The 15,274-nt window shown below is 44.6% G+C and overlaps 1 protein-coding gene across 1 annotated transcript in view; it reads right to left on the bottom strand.

The window, feature by feature from the left end:
- Window positions 1-15,063, bottom strand: part of FANCA (FA complementation group A) — an 850,506-nt gene extending 835,443 nt beyond the window's left edge. Inside the window, exon 1 of the mRNA XM_086945786.1 lies at window positions 14,933-15,063. Coding sequence (XP_086801912.1) covers window positions 14,933-14,981 — 49 coding nt within the window. The 5' untranslated portion in view covers window positions 14,982-15,063. The remainder of the gene's footprint in view (window positions 1-14,932) is intronic.
- Between the last annotated feature and the right edge of the window lie 211 nt (window positions 15,064-15,274).

The raw sequence follows: 15,274 nt of genomic DNA, 5'->3' as shown, positions 1-15,274 counted from the left end.
TACACTTGAAAGGGTGTGTGAGGGCACAACACACACAGGAGTACCACTCCCCACACTCCTTCCTTGTCTTCTGAGACTCCCATCCTGACTTGCAACCATAATAGGCTGCCATCCTCTCACTTTCTGTTAGGAACTAGTACCATTTTCAGTATTCTACATTACCTTCAGGAGCGTCTGTACTAGGACCTATTTCCAATCAGCTCCTTGTCCCTCCTTCTTCAGAATTGTGGTAACACAAAATGATGTCACACACTCAAGTTCTGAATCCAGACCAATTGTTTGTATAAAAAGTTATTATTTTGTTGTTTTATTTCTAGAACCAAGGTAGACTCAGTAGCAGGTAGGGTAAACACTTCATACAATGTTATTATCCAAAAGACAGTGAATACTGGTTTGGAAAGAACATTTAGATTACTTTTGCAGTTGAGAAAACGACGGGTAAGTTGTTCAAAAACACTTGAGATTACATTTAGAGTACTTTTAGATTACTTTTTTAGTTTGGCATGAAACACACTCCTAACACGGTTTAAGCAACACAGGACATTGGTAAACAGGTTAACTCTGGTGAAATTTCTAAGTTGCTTTTTGTTGCAGTACAAGACAGTTCAACACAAAAGAATTTTCAAAGAAAACCTAGCATTCAGTCCCAGGGAGAAAAACGAAGTGTTAAGTTTGCAGGTAAGTAAACAGTTTTGGAGTTGGAGTTTTGGATGGTAGAACCATGGTTCCCCACGGTTCAGGCTAGGGGCATCACCAGTGGCACTAGGGCGGCAAAGTGCAGGGTGCCAATCAGGGCTTTAAGTGGGATAGAAAAACTGGGGGGTCTCTCAAAGGGGCGTGGCCAGTGTGATTAGGGGTGTGGCTTTAACAAACTTACGCTAAAAATCTGTGTTTAGCAAAAGTACCCAAATAAAATTGAATCCCATGTAAGTCTACCCGGGGGAAAAAAATCGATCAAATCAAGAGAATATGAGCGACCAGAGTATACCCCTCTCGGCCATTTACCCCCTCCCTCCCCTATTTGGAACTTGATCAAAAACCACTGCAGGTTAAATCTACATATATACTGATAGACCAAGAGCCATTTAGCCAACAGATAGTTCTTTTAAATAGTCCTCGCCCTGTATCTCAGAAGTGAAAACCCGGATTTTGCCCCGAAAAATAACTTTAAGCCGTGCGGGGCTCATTAAGAACACCTCGCACACTTTCTTTTGGAAAGGGGTAATCAATGAACGGAGCCGCCACCTCCGTTCCACTGTTGCGTGGCAAAAATCCGGGCGTACAAAGAAAGTATGACCTTCAGCAGTTCTTTTGGTATCAGGACGTGCTTTTTCAAAGATGGCTTGCCGTAGTAAAAAATTGCCCAAAAAAATCAGGATGGCCCTAGGTTTTGCTCCTGGATCAGGATTCTTTTTTTGCGTAAGGGGAAAGCGATGGGCTCTTTGAATCTCAGTGTCCCATGACCAATGAGAAAGCTCCGGAAAAGCGGCTTGAAACAGTTTTATCACAAAACCTCTGATATCTTGACCCTCTTTTTTCTCTTCAATTCCTAAAAGTCTAAGGTTATTCCTTCGCAGCCTATTTTCGGAGTCTTCCAACTTCCACGTTATATCTGTCAGTCTATAGACATTGGCCCTTGTTTGAGTCTTAGTCTTCTGTAGCCCTGTCTCTAGCTCCACAATCCTTTCCTCGAGTGCAGCCGTCCTAGCAATGACTTCGGAGCATGCTTTGGTGTTTTTCCGGATAGCACCCTGAATCTTCATTGTAGCCAACTGAGCCCTCTTGTGTTCCTGGCGGGCTTCACTATGTATCGATTTTAACATTGCATAGATCAGAGTATTGGATGGGGGAGAGTTAGTTTCATTACGGTCTTTCTCTTTCCCATGGGCCCTAGACCCCCCTGATCCTGTAAGACTAGTAGTAGCCGGGGCGTAGTCCCATTGAAGATTGTGACTTACTTCGGAACCTTCACTATCTACATCCTCTGAAACCTGGATGGGTGTCAGCTTTGTCTTACTGTGGCGGGGTGTAGCCCTTTTAAGTGTATCCGCTGTATTTGGTGGACTAGCACTCTCCTCGTCCGATGACAGATCCTCACTTATGGAGCCCCCAGTGGGCTCCCCCTCAGACTCCTCAGCCACTGAGAAGAAGCTATCCGCATCCGGAGCCTCCGACAGGTTACCATAATTCGGTTCCGCTTTCTCCCCTGCTTTCTCCCCAGTGGGGGTCTGGAGAATACCTGACACCCCCTCCTCCAGCAACTGTCTCTGAGGAGAACTTAATACTGCTGTTTTATCGAGGCCTTCGAGCCCCTCACCGCCTCTGGTTTCGTAGCAAACAGCTGGTGCGGGTTCCGTGACTAGAGTGGCTTTTTCCTGGTCTCCCAAACTCTTATCGCCCCATCACCATTTTTAGCTAGCTCAGGGGTAATACCTCGATCATCAGTACATCCAGTTTTTTTTTTTCAGTTAAACTTATATCAGTGGGGGAGGTTATTGTTAAAAGGGGAACCTGTGTCCCATTTTTTACAGAAGTTGATCTTCCCGTAAACATATCCGGGACCGTTACAGCTTTTCCCCTTACAGCGCTGTTAACTGCCCCCGCCTGTACCCCCAGTTGTACAGTGTCTTTAGTTCTGAAGGCGGCGCTGGGCGGCACTTTCCCCACAGTTTTATCCGCTGATTTCTCTGTATGTTTCCCTTTCACCAGCTCGGGCTTTTTACCACTCACTGCAGTTGCTGTTTTAACTACAGCCTTCTCCGTCTTGTCAGGTCTCCCCGCTTTCTCCGCTTTCTCTACCTTCTCTGCTTTCTCAGTGGGGAGATTCTTTCTCGTGGAAACGCCAGCAGCGGGTGATTCTCCGGGCGTTTTCCCAGTCGCCGGTAGAAAGTTTCCGTTTCTGCGGGGAGGCATCGCGGTGTACTCAGCCGTCTTGCTGCAGGTGCTCCGCGTTCTTTGCGTTCTCGCTGCTCGCCACGCCTGCCACACCCCCAGGTGTACACGGCTCCGGAGGGCGGTGATTGCCAGCCGCGCTGACCAGAGCCAGGGTTTCTCCGCAATGCGATCTATCAGCATGGAGTCTTCTAACTCACTAGCCTACCGCAATGCCAGTCGAATTGACTGGATTTCCAAGCTTCCAAATCAGGCTAGACTCTGGCTCATAATCCACTCGTAATCCGCTCACATTCCTCTCTTCACACAACCTCGGACAGGGAGTGACCCTCACTCGGATCAAGCGGCCGCCATCTTTTATTTGGGTACTTTCGCTCACTTTTGTATTTAAGGGCATACAGACAGGGAGTGACCAGGGCACACTCGAGAAGTGGGAGGCATCACACGGGTCTGAGGACCTATTTTGCCTGTGTTTGGAGGGGAGGGGGCAGGGGGGGTGGGAGGGAGGGGAGAGGGGGATCTGCTACGAGGGGCACAAATGGTAGGATTTGAAACGTTTTTTGATAAACTCTCCGTATTGAATATTATTATGAAGTGCTGGTTATATTTGTTTTCTGGAACATCTTCTTTAAGAAATGGCTAATATCAGAATTGTATCCATAAACATATGTGGGCTTAATAATCCGATTAAATGGCGAAGAGTGAGGGAAGATTTGCGATTCTTGCGGGCGGATGTTCTCTGCCTGCAGGAAACGCATATAGAAGCTAGCCGTCATAAATTGCTGGAATTTGAGGGGTTTCAATTAGTCTCTTGGACTAAACTTGAGGCTAAGACCAAAGGAGTTGCAATCCTAGCAAGACGAGGGAAGATGAACATAACTCGCTCTTTGGCTGATAGTTTGGGTCGCTGGGTAATTGTACATGGTGATTTTCAGGGCAAAAATATCACACTCTGTGTTCTATAAGGCCCAGTATTGGATGACCCAGAATTGTATAAATGGCTTAGCCTGGAGCTGATAGGATGGCCATCCCCGCTTATAATTTGTGAAAACCTAAATATCAATATGGACTGTGGATTATTGAATCAACCAGAGAGTGCATACACTGGGAGAAAACCTAAAGTGTATAAGGCTCTACGCCATTTGATAGAGATACATGGGCTAATTGATGCTTGGCCGTTTTTTAATCGGGTGATCCTGGTTTCACTCTTTTTTCTGCACCACATAAAATTTGTTCCAGGCTTGATTATTTTTTTATATCACCAGTTCTTAGTCAAGGCTCCAGTATAATTAGATATCCTCGCGTGATGTCGGACCATATTTCGCTCGTACTGGAGACGAATATACAGGCATGTAAGAGCAAAAGTGATGTCTGGACGTTTAATCGTGGCCTGCTTAGTGAGAAGGAGTTTGTGGATACTATGTCCCCCTGGATTCTACAGTTTTTAGAGGAAAATAAGGGTAGCACAGGTATTCAGAATGTTTGGGATACGCTTAAGGCTGGGATCAGGGGTGAAACTACAAGATATGGCTGGGATGCTCAAAAGAAGGAGAAGGCTAATCTACAGAGGCTGTATAAAGAACAGGAAAAAGCAGAGGTGAATCTGTCTCGCTCGATACAGATAGGTGGGGATAGCGATTTAGCCTTAACACGGATTGCTATAGCAAAATCAGCTATCACAGAACGTTCACAGGCGAAAGCTGCTAGCAAATTCATTGCTTGGAGATCTAAAATGTTTGAGAGTAGTGAGAGAGCAGGGCACATGTTAGCCGCAAGAACTAAAGACAGAGAAGCAGCTATACGTATCAAGAAGATTCAGGATCCAGATTTGGGGCTTGTGTCTGAGGAGAAGGCCATTGCTCTTGCATTTCAAAAGTTCTATCAAAAATTATATTATGATGATATTTGTGATAACGATGCACTTCAGGTGGAAATTCAGGAATATCTGAAGGGGATCAGGGTGGATACGCTAACCTCGGAAGAACGAGAATCATTAGATGCAGAAATTAGTATTGAGGCGCTTTGGCAGGCTATAGATTCTCTCCCGAGGGGCAAAGCTGTTGGCCCAGACTTTCTGCCGGGGGAATTTTATAAGCTATTTCGGCCTCAGCTCACTCCGGTCATGTTAGAACTATTTCGTAGAGTTCAGGATGGGGAGGTTCCTCCGGAGTCCTGGCGAGGTGCCCGAATTATAACTTTTTAAAAAAAGGATAAAGATCCATCTGATTTGGGATCATATCGCCCTATCACGCTCATCAATAGGGATATTAAAATTTATGCCAAGATATTTGCCAAAAGAATCTCTAGGGTAATTAAGAAACTTGTTTCTGTTCAACAACATGGCTTTGTGCCTGGGCGAGAAACTATAGACCATATACGCCGTGTTATTACGCTGTTTGATTTTACTAAGGTTTCAGGAGACCCTATGACCCTAATTCTGCTAGATGCAGAGAAGGCCTTTGATAGGGTCTCCTGGCCTTTTTTATGGGCTGTATTGAGATATTATGGCCTAGGAGAAAGAATCATAAGGGCGATACAGAGCATGTATAAACAGCCGACGGCCCAAATTTCAGTTATGGGGATCCAGACGGGTTCAATTAATATTTTAAGAGGTACATGCCAGGGTTGCCCCTGCTCCCCTTTATTATTTGCAATTTATATAGACCCACTTATTAAAAAAATTCTTTTGAATGAGTTGATTTGCCCAGTGAGATCCAGGGGTGGTAACACTAAAATACTGGGGTATGCAGACGATTTAGCCATTTTGACAGACACTCCTCAGGCAGCACTGTTAGAGATTCCAAACCTAACATCACAGTTTGGTAAGTTGTCTGGATATCATTTGAATAACTCCAAGACCCAAATTATATGCAATGATAAAATTATGTTGGTGGATCCTCGGGTTATTGGCAGGGCAAAATACTTAGGAATTGTAATAAGCTCTAATCCCGAGGAAATTGTTGAGATCAACCTTAAACCACTGTTAGGCAAGACGGAAAAAGATACTAGAAAGTTTAACAACCTTCAATTAACACTGATGGGTCGCTGTAATGTTGTTAAAATTATTTTTCTACCAAAAATATTGTATCTTTTTAGAGCGATTCCTGTATTGTTTGAACAAGTATGGTTCAGGAAACTAGAACGTCTAATATCGTAGTTTGTATGGGCAGGTAAAAGACCTAGACGAGCCCATAAATATATGACGTTACCCAGGGAGAGGGGGGGTTGGTCTTTACCAAACTGTCAGCTTTATTATTTCAGCTTTATTATTGGGCAATTATATTAAGACACATTGCTGTATTAATGGATTCTGCGGACTTAGAGGTCTCTGAGCTTTCTACGTATTGTTTAATTTATGGGGAAGAGGTGAAGGGGTTACTATTCAGGCATATTGATTTTGCGTATTTCAAACATGTGAGGTTTAAAGTTTTACTGGCAGCCTTTAAAGTCTGGACCCCTGTGCGGAAACTATTTAATATAGGAAGGATACATGTGTATACTCCGGTAATGGGTAATACTCTCCTGCCAGAAATATTTGCAGACGGGTATTTCAGAGAATGGACTACACATGGAGTTACTAAGTTGGGGGATTTGGTTTCAGTTCAGGGGGTGCGGACATTTGAATACATAAAACATAAATTTGGTATTAGTAACCAGCATTTCTTTAAGTTCTTACAGATTTGTGACTTTCTTTCTAGGAAATCTGTTAGCTGGATTCCTATCCCACTAGTTGAGGCTATCAGGGGGGCACTCTAATATATCTATAATTTATAAAATGTTGAATGAAAGGCGGAGTGATGATCTACCTAAACACTTTAACCGATGGCAGATTGGTTTACAAGCTGGGCAGGAGGTTTGTGAAGACTCATTATGTTTTAGCTATACTGCCACTATATCTGCTAACCTCCAGGTACAATGTTTTAAAACATGGTTCAATTCGTATATAACCCCACATCGCATACAACAATGGGGCGGGATCACGGGAGTCAATTGTCCTAGGTGTGGGGAGATAGCAGTTGACAGTATCCATATGTTCTCTTCTTGCTCTAGTTTAACTCCACTGATAATTAAAGTGGAACAACGGTTGGAGCAAGTGTTCGTTATCAGATACAATTGTCTTCGCAAGCCATTATATTGGGGGTGGCAGATACAAGTATGACGCTGCCAGAACAGAAGCTATTTTATATAGCTATGGCTACATTTAGATTATGTCTAGCAACAGTGTGGTTAGATCCTTCCCCCCCGTCAGAACATGAGTGGTTCAATTTTCTGAATGTTGGGAAGTGGGAGCTGTTGGTTTTCAAGAAGAGAGGTCTACGGGCTCGAAGAGAGGGCGAATCAGTGTGGGAGCCGGTAAATAATTGGCTGGATAATTTAAACCAGTAAAAATTTTCTTTCTATATAATGAAATATAATGGGATTCACCTGTTTCATAATACGAGTTTACCATATCCAATTTTTTTTTATATCTTGGTTTTTCTTTTCCTTTTCTTTATTCTCTCCGCCTGTAGCGATCCCTGGGGGGGTGGGTTAGCGTGGGGTTCTGGGGTATAATATAAAATGGGCAGCAACGACACAGATGAAATGTACTATGTATTGTATACTTTATGTTTTATTTTCTGTTTGTATTTTGAAATTTGATGTCTTGCTACTCTTTAATAAACAATTTAAAAAATAAAAATAAAAAATCTGTGTTTAGCAAAGTGTGCCGCCCAACTTGTATTTTGCGGTTTCTGTCATTGCATCCATATATGTGAAACAACAAGTTACATCATAGCTACAGCAAGTAAGGACTATTAGCTTTGTCAATGCTTTTTAGTTGCATAAGATAAATAAGCTGCAACTATGGCTTGTTACATATAATATTGAAAAAGCTTCCAATTAAAGCCCTGGTGACCCTACCTCAATGTTGCTGCTCTTGCGTTTCAGAAAGGGAAGGGGAATCCAGAAAGAAAATGACTCTTGAAAGGATTTCCCTTCCCCCACAAAGCTCACCTGGCATGACGTCATGCCGTAACTTCACCACTAGTAAGAAGTAAGCACTGTGGGCAGCTCAAATCGATGTGCTTACTGTCTCTAAATGGGTCTCTATCGGGCTGTTTTGCGCCCTGGCACTTTTTTCCGGACTGCAGTGACAGCAAACTGCTGTCACTGCAGTTCGGGAAAAAAATGGACCGCCTGAGCCAGGGCTCAAAACAGAGCCCGATAGAGACCCGTTTCGAGACGCCTTTTAAAAAACTGCGGGTGCTCAGACCCCTTGAGACCCGGCCCACTTAAAGCCCTGGTGCCAATGTTAGCAAATGGGTGCTGGGGCCACCTCGGTTGGTGGCTGCTCACGGGCAGGGCACTCGGTATCGGGAGCCAAGCTCCAAGGGTTAAGGTAAGGGCAAAGGGGGGTCCAAGGTTGGCACCAAGCCCACATTACCAGCGGCGCAGGATGGTCAGGTGCAGGGTGCTCAGTAGGTGTAAGGAGCACAGTGCTTTACAATGGAGGACTTTGGTCGCGGAAAAGGGCTGCAGGCTGGAGCCAGAAGACTGCACAAAGGGAACCAATGTCTGAAGGATAAAGATGATGAGTTTCTGGACACATCAGGACTCAGGAGCTGCGGGTGCAGGCGTGTCCTGTCATGTCAGATTCTTCTCACCGGTTACAGTTGCTGTTGGGGGGGGGGGACCCTTCAGGATAAGGCTGCAGACATCGAGGAGGCTCCTGGCTGCAGTAGACGCCAGTTTCAGCTTTCAGAGGTTACAGCAGGAGACAGGCCGGTAGGGCTAGGACCAAAGCAGTTGTTGTTGTCCTAGCCTTCTGCAGCACAGCTCTTTGGTCCTCCTCCTTCTTGTCACGTTGAATCTGAAGAGAGAAGAATCAGGGGTGCCTCTAAATACTAGATTTAGGGGTGTTACAGGGGTGTGCAGGTTGGGACCCTTCCCTGGGGTGTCTACACCCCATAGCATTCCACCCTCCATGGGAGGTGGGCATATGCCTCTTCCTGATTGGAGGCCCCCCCATCTACAAGATGGCGCGGACTGAGATGTGAGCTTCACCTCGCCTGCCCCACCTGAGGGGTGGGGTTGGCACAGGTGGGCACACCTCCTTTCCTAGCTAGGTTTTCCCACCGGTTCTCATGCCTAAAATGGGTGTCAGAACCGCTGGGAGCCAGTTGCTGAAAGCAGCAAAAGGCTGGGGGTAGCTAACAAAGGCGTCGGGGACCATGCCAAGAATGGGCTTTTTTCCAGACCTACAGAGGGGAGGGCTCTCTACCCAGGGGTCTGGGGTGTGCGTGGTCTGGTTATCGCCGCAGGTTGCCAGAACGCGCAGCGCACACGCAGCTTCGATACGCTTTACACAGGACCACGCACCTTTATGGTAGCCTGACTCCAGTTCCGGGAGTATCTACCCACATGCCGTATGACCTATGGCGCCGACTAGGAGGAACACCCCTTCGGTCTTGTCAACAGATCCACTTATCTCTGGACAAGTACACTTATCTTAAGAAGGACTATTTCCCAGGCCAGCGGGACGGAATTACAACCGGCGGAGAGATTGATCACCACCCAGCATTATTGCCTACAAGCCCTGAAGAAGTCTTGGGTTACTACCCAGATGAAACAAGTGTTGGCTGGGCAACCGATCTGAATTAAATACAGAGAACACAAGAAACCTTTGCGTGTTTTACGGGTTACATGAATCATTGTCATTTGTTTGTTTTGCTTAAATAACTTATAGTATCAAAAACGTAGATTTTGTTCTGGTTACAACATAGACGTGTGCACTGACCATTTGTAAAAATCCCTGCGAGACACTCCATCCCTTGAAAACTGTGAGCAGAGGAGGCCTTGACATTGGGGGAACAAGGAGGCCTGTTCAGAAATCATCTTGGTGATGGCATGAGTCAGTTACTTTCATGGGATACTAGAGATGGGAGAGCGCCCGACACCCCCAACTACATAAGGGTGAGTTATAGTTATCATTCAAGGTTATAGTTGTGGGGGTGGAGTTCTTATAGTTCTGCTGAACTAGGGATTTTACGGGAAACCCCCCCCCATTGCTCTCACATAAATTTCAAATCTCCTCTCCTTCAACTTCACAGGAATACTGGTGTAACAAATCCCCCACTTCATGCACGAACTAATAGACCCAGATCAGCCTGGGATCACCCCAGAGATAAGATGTAGTGACACACAAGAAAAATCCTACATATCCCATATACAATCTCCTGCAGAAGGACACTAGTCCACGTATTGATGCCGAGAAGGTGTTCAATCGTGTACAATGGCCCTTCTTACAAATGACCCTAAGCAACCTGGAACTAGTCGCCCAGGCTTAGGCTCAATAACGTGCTCCTGGGCCATTCGCAGTACACGGGGGCACAAGACAGAGGTGCCCCTTGACTCCCCTCTCATAAAAGCTTTATCTGTAACACTTTGCTAGGAAAAACAGGTCTAATAGCAAGATTAGGGTGTTGTCAATAGGCAGGCATGAAGATAAATGGTGCTATAAGCCAACTAAGTCATAATTATGCTGCCTGAGCCGCTAAGGTCGATCACAGCCTTGCAGGCTGAGCTTGACCTATTTGGGGGAGTATCCGGTTTTAAAATGAATACCCAGAAATTGCAGATATTTAATGTCTCTGGCATGAAAAGACCGCAGGACACACAATAACAACGTTTCCCACTATTCTGGGTGAAGCACTAAGTTCAATAGAATAGTTAAAATCGGCCCCTGCCTGGATAAGAAGGCATCCCTTAGTTATACTAACCTGCTTAACCAGAGTTGAAGGGGCTTGCAGCAGTGCCATATGTCAGGCCTCTCTTTACTAACCTGAATTGTAGCAATCAAGATGACCTGTTGCCCAAGATTTTAATGAGTTCTAGACTCTCCGACTGTAACCTTCTCCCCCTGAAAATCCTAGATAAGGTTTAGAAACGAATGAAAAGTTCTATATGGGACAGCAAGAAGGTTTGCATAGTGAGGAAACTCACCTACATGCCCTAAGAAATAGGAGGCCTGGGATTCTCAAATCCTAACTATTACCTTACAGCCCAGCTTAAATATATTGTGGAATGGAACAGAAGTGAATCTGAGAAGCACTGGTTATTTAAAGACCAGTAGATCGCTGGAACCCACATATGGAAAGTACCATGGCTGTGCAAAAAAACTGCCCGTGTGGATTTAATCCTCCCCAGTCCCTAGATCCACGATACAGGCCTGGGCCAGAGTGACTGACAAGAAGGGTCTCACTTCATCCCGATCACCGCTAACCCCGATTATAGGCAACCTAGATTGTATGCATGTGGTGTCTGAAGAGACCTATATTAAATGGTAGAAAGCTAACTGTAAACGAATTAGGACTTGTATGACATGGCGCCGATACAATCGTTCAAACAAATCAAGGTAAATCATGGGGTCCCTTAAAAATGTTTGAGGTACTGGTATATAAGGCACCGGGTCATGCAGGCTTCAATTAAATCCTATGCTAGTATACGCCTTACCTCCTTTGGTAACTAAAAAGAACAACAGGCACTTTCTATCTGACATGTATAACTTTCTCAGGGGTAGCCCCTCTACTGGGATACCCTCAGACAAGTTAGATGGGGAAGTTGGGCTGTACTCTATCAGGGGAGGAATTGGCCAATGTTTTACACAAAAGCAAAGAACACAGTAAGTAAGGAGGTCACCAGTGTGCACTACTGGTACTCTACCCCAGCGCAAAACCACGCATGGAACCCTGCTAGGTCAGAGAACTGTTGGCCTAAGTGTGGGTGATCATGCACTCTTGCCCATCCACCATGGTGAACCCCCGAATTGAAGTTGTTCTGGCAGGCATTATTACAATTTTTGAGTCTGACTTGCTTCAATTCACTTCCTATGATCTTCTTGGCCTCCTTAACAGAAAACATTAACCTTAAGGTCCCATAGAGGGAGGGACATCACTTTGGCCTTAAAGCACAGCTGTACAAGTCTTCACAGCTTTGTGGAGTTCAGACCCAATCCCAGATCCTGATTGAACAAACTACATGATCCACTTGGAATGGAGAACATTTCAGCACCCTGGACCACAAGCTGGATAAATGTGATGAAGTTTGGTGCCTATTTACATAATTCCTAGCCAAAAACTTTAGGGAGCTTATGCACTTGAGACATTTGAAAATGTTGCTGATAAACCGGGAGGAACACTCCGGGACCCTTGTGAGCATCGAATGACTCACATCACATCTAAAAGACTGTGTTCGCACATAGGATTGGATGCGCCTGTGAACGGCGCATAACTTGGACGGAGTTAAAAAAAACAGTAGAATTTAAAATGGGATTGGAGGGGTCTTTTAGGTTAATATGTTGGGGTTCGATTTACGTTTTTCCCTGTTGCATTGCAGCTCTCCTAGGGTTCTCCTCACCGGCAGTTGGATGCAGGTGAGTTTGCGTAAGTGATATACAAAAAAAAGAGTTGCGTTGTTAAAGTGTTTTTCGTCATCTCCCTCAACAAAGCCTTTGTATAATTGATCAGGGGGTAGCCATAGTGAGTCGCAGCATCCAATGTTTTAGCATATGTGCCCATCAGTCCAAATTCTTGTTCCAATACTTGGATAGTGACTGAGGGCCCCAAGGAACAAAACATGTGCAATATTTCCCCCTTTGCGTGTACACACATGATCCACTCAGTATTTGGTCTACTACATAGAGCAGTGTGTCAAGAATGTTTACCTTGAAGATGTAAATTCAATGCTTCAAGTGCCTATCACTTGATTTATAAAAGGAACTTAAACCTTCCCCTGCCCGATGGGCCAAACCCTTACCAACCTGGTGATTAACACGATGCCTCGTTTTCAAGTCATAATAACGCACTCCACATAAATAAGAGAACGTTTTTACACATTTCATTTTTTCATGACCAAACACCGATTTATATAGAATATACTTCCTCCTTCCTCTGAAATCCACAATCCTACTCTTTAATACATTAAAAATGTTTAGCTGCTTAGCAATCCATTTCACCTAAGCCATGTTGGAGACCTACTATTTTGAGAACGGAGTATCACATTGTGTATATATAAAAAAATATGGAGAACAGGCAGCCCAAGTAGTGGGGGAAAACTATGCAAATGAAGGTATAAATCATGTAACTGGGTATACTGATAATATGTAATATCTATTCAATAACAATAAGCATACTTTCCTGTTAATTGTGCTTTCTCCTTACTTCTGCTCCACAGACTAACTTGCAACAACTTACAATTTAAAGGCGCCTTACCAGATGCAATAACCATGACTATACTACACTACCTCAATCTATACATCCGGCGAGGGCTGAAAAACCTAGTTTGACATGAAGGATTAAACAAATTAAAGCTAAATGTCCAACCTCGAGACCCACAACCGCCAACACATCTATATGGTTCACTCACATAGATGGTCATACACTGGATATCATTTTTCAGCTCGGATCTTTTTGTTAACTGATGCATTCTGGGAGTTGCAGTCTTGGTTCATTTCAAACGAACTAACTGTGAAAATAGAGATTACCAAAAAGAAAGCTCAATGCTAGATCAAGGTATGCTTTATGACATGGAGTCATGTGGTAACCTAGGGGGAGAAGGGATATGGGGGCGGGACAGGGAAAAGTCCAGTCTCTAGTGCAACAAAATCCCACCGGAGTGTAATTGAGCAGCGAGAGTCACCCAGAGACAAAGGGAAGGGCCAGAGCACGAGTTGGGGGTACACCCACTATTTTCACAGGGTGAACGCCGTCCACCCTGCCAAGAATTTGAGCCCAACTAAATAATGTGCTGAACTCGTCCTGGTGTCATTTCCAAACACCGGGACACTTTCAGCAGCACCTGCACATTGTCTGCTTTCCATCTGCAACAAGCAACAACGTGCAGGTGGGGACGGGGCTTTCTTATTTAAGACTCCTGCTGGTCTACTACATAGGCCGACTTTTGTGAGTCTCTTGGCTGGGAGCAGTCAGGAGCCTCACACCTAGATGCAAATGAAGCATAGGGGAAACAAAGGTTAGCACGTCAAACATACTTATAGGCAGCTTTACACTTTGTTTTCACTTTGTTTAGTCCCTGTTTAGGAGCTATGCATGCACTGTAAGAATGTCAGATGTGGTGTTCTTTCCCAGTATTTACACACAGCAAAATTGCATTTATCTAGAGCTTACTACACCTGGACACGTCGAAATAATTTAAGTACCACAATTTTTTCTTGTATAGCCCTACTCATCCCAATGCAGGGTGTCAGAGCACTTCACATCAACATATGCATATTACATGAACAATACATTATATAAGTTTGTAAATGAATGTACATGATGTGTTACATAAAACTGGGCGATGGCAAGGTGTAGAAGTCACATATCATCTTCCATCGCCCACTGTGCTATTATCCTCGCAATGCGCTCAAACCTACACATGATAGACCTGCTAAACATATATGTGAGGGCTTTAGATCTGATGTCACTTGTGATGCCACTTCCTGTAAAGTCGTGGGCATGTGATGCCACTTTCTATGATGTCAATTCCTGTGATGCCATGTGTGATGTCACGTGCTGTGATGTTGTGCGCCGTGATGTCATTGCATAATGCCAAACTAGGTTAGTCCCCCCACTTCTTTTAGGACGTGTGCCCAGGGAATGGCTGTAGCAACTGAAGAGATAAGAAGGGCCAGTACTCAGGACTGAAGAGCAACCGTCAGAGAGAGGATAAGGGCAAGACCCTGCAGCAGAGGAAGAGACAGTGAAAAGAGAAATGGACTGGAGCAGCACGACAGATGGGTAAAGTGAAAGATGCCAGGCAGCTAGGAGAGCAACAAGAAGCGTCGGGTTTTTATAAAAAAAATATACAAAAGCATAGCGGAAGGGGGCAAGAGCAGAAGCTCTTAAGCGGCTTCGGGGGTGGGTGTTGAAACAATGAAAAACACAGGCAGGGTTGTGAGGGCGGAAGAAGCAAACGAAGCAGAGAATAGGCGCTCTGTCCCAGAGAAAACAGCATTTTCTGATATACATACATAACTGGATTCCATGAATTAAAAACCCACCCAGTAGCTCAGACAGCGATTTCCGCTGCTCTCTCACAGCAGGTTCCATTAGCCCAGACTTGCCCTGTTCGGGTTTAGTTATCTGAAAAGTAGCACAGATGTACCCGCTAGACGTGGGAGCGAATACATTCCAAAACATCCGTGGCGGGCATAGACACAGAAGAAAGACAACCATCAGATGCGTAATGGTAGCGGAGTCACTCTGAAACTGGAGATTAGAGTTCTTTTCCTAAAAGAATTTGGCAAGAACACTGGAAAACAACGAAATCAACCAACACGTTTTTCTGTTTTACTCAATTTTGATAGTAAATTAAAATTCACAATACAATATTTTATTAGCTT

Source organism: Lissotriton vulgaris, chromosome 12 (genome assembly GCF_964263255.1).
Source record: "Lissotriton vulgaris chromosome 12, aLisVul1.2, whole genome shotgun sequence".
Taxonomy (NCBI): domain Eukaryota; kingdom Metazoa; phylum Chordata; class Amphibia; order Caudata; family Salamandridae; genus Lissotriton; species Lissotriton vulgaris.
This window is presented reverse-complemented; position numbering and strand designations above follow the sequence as displayed.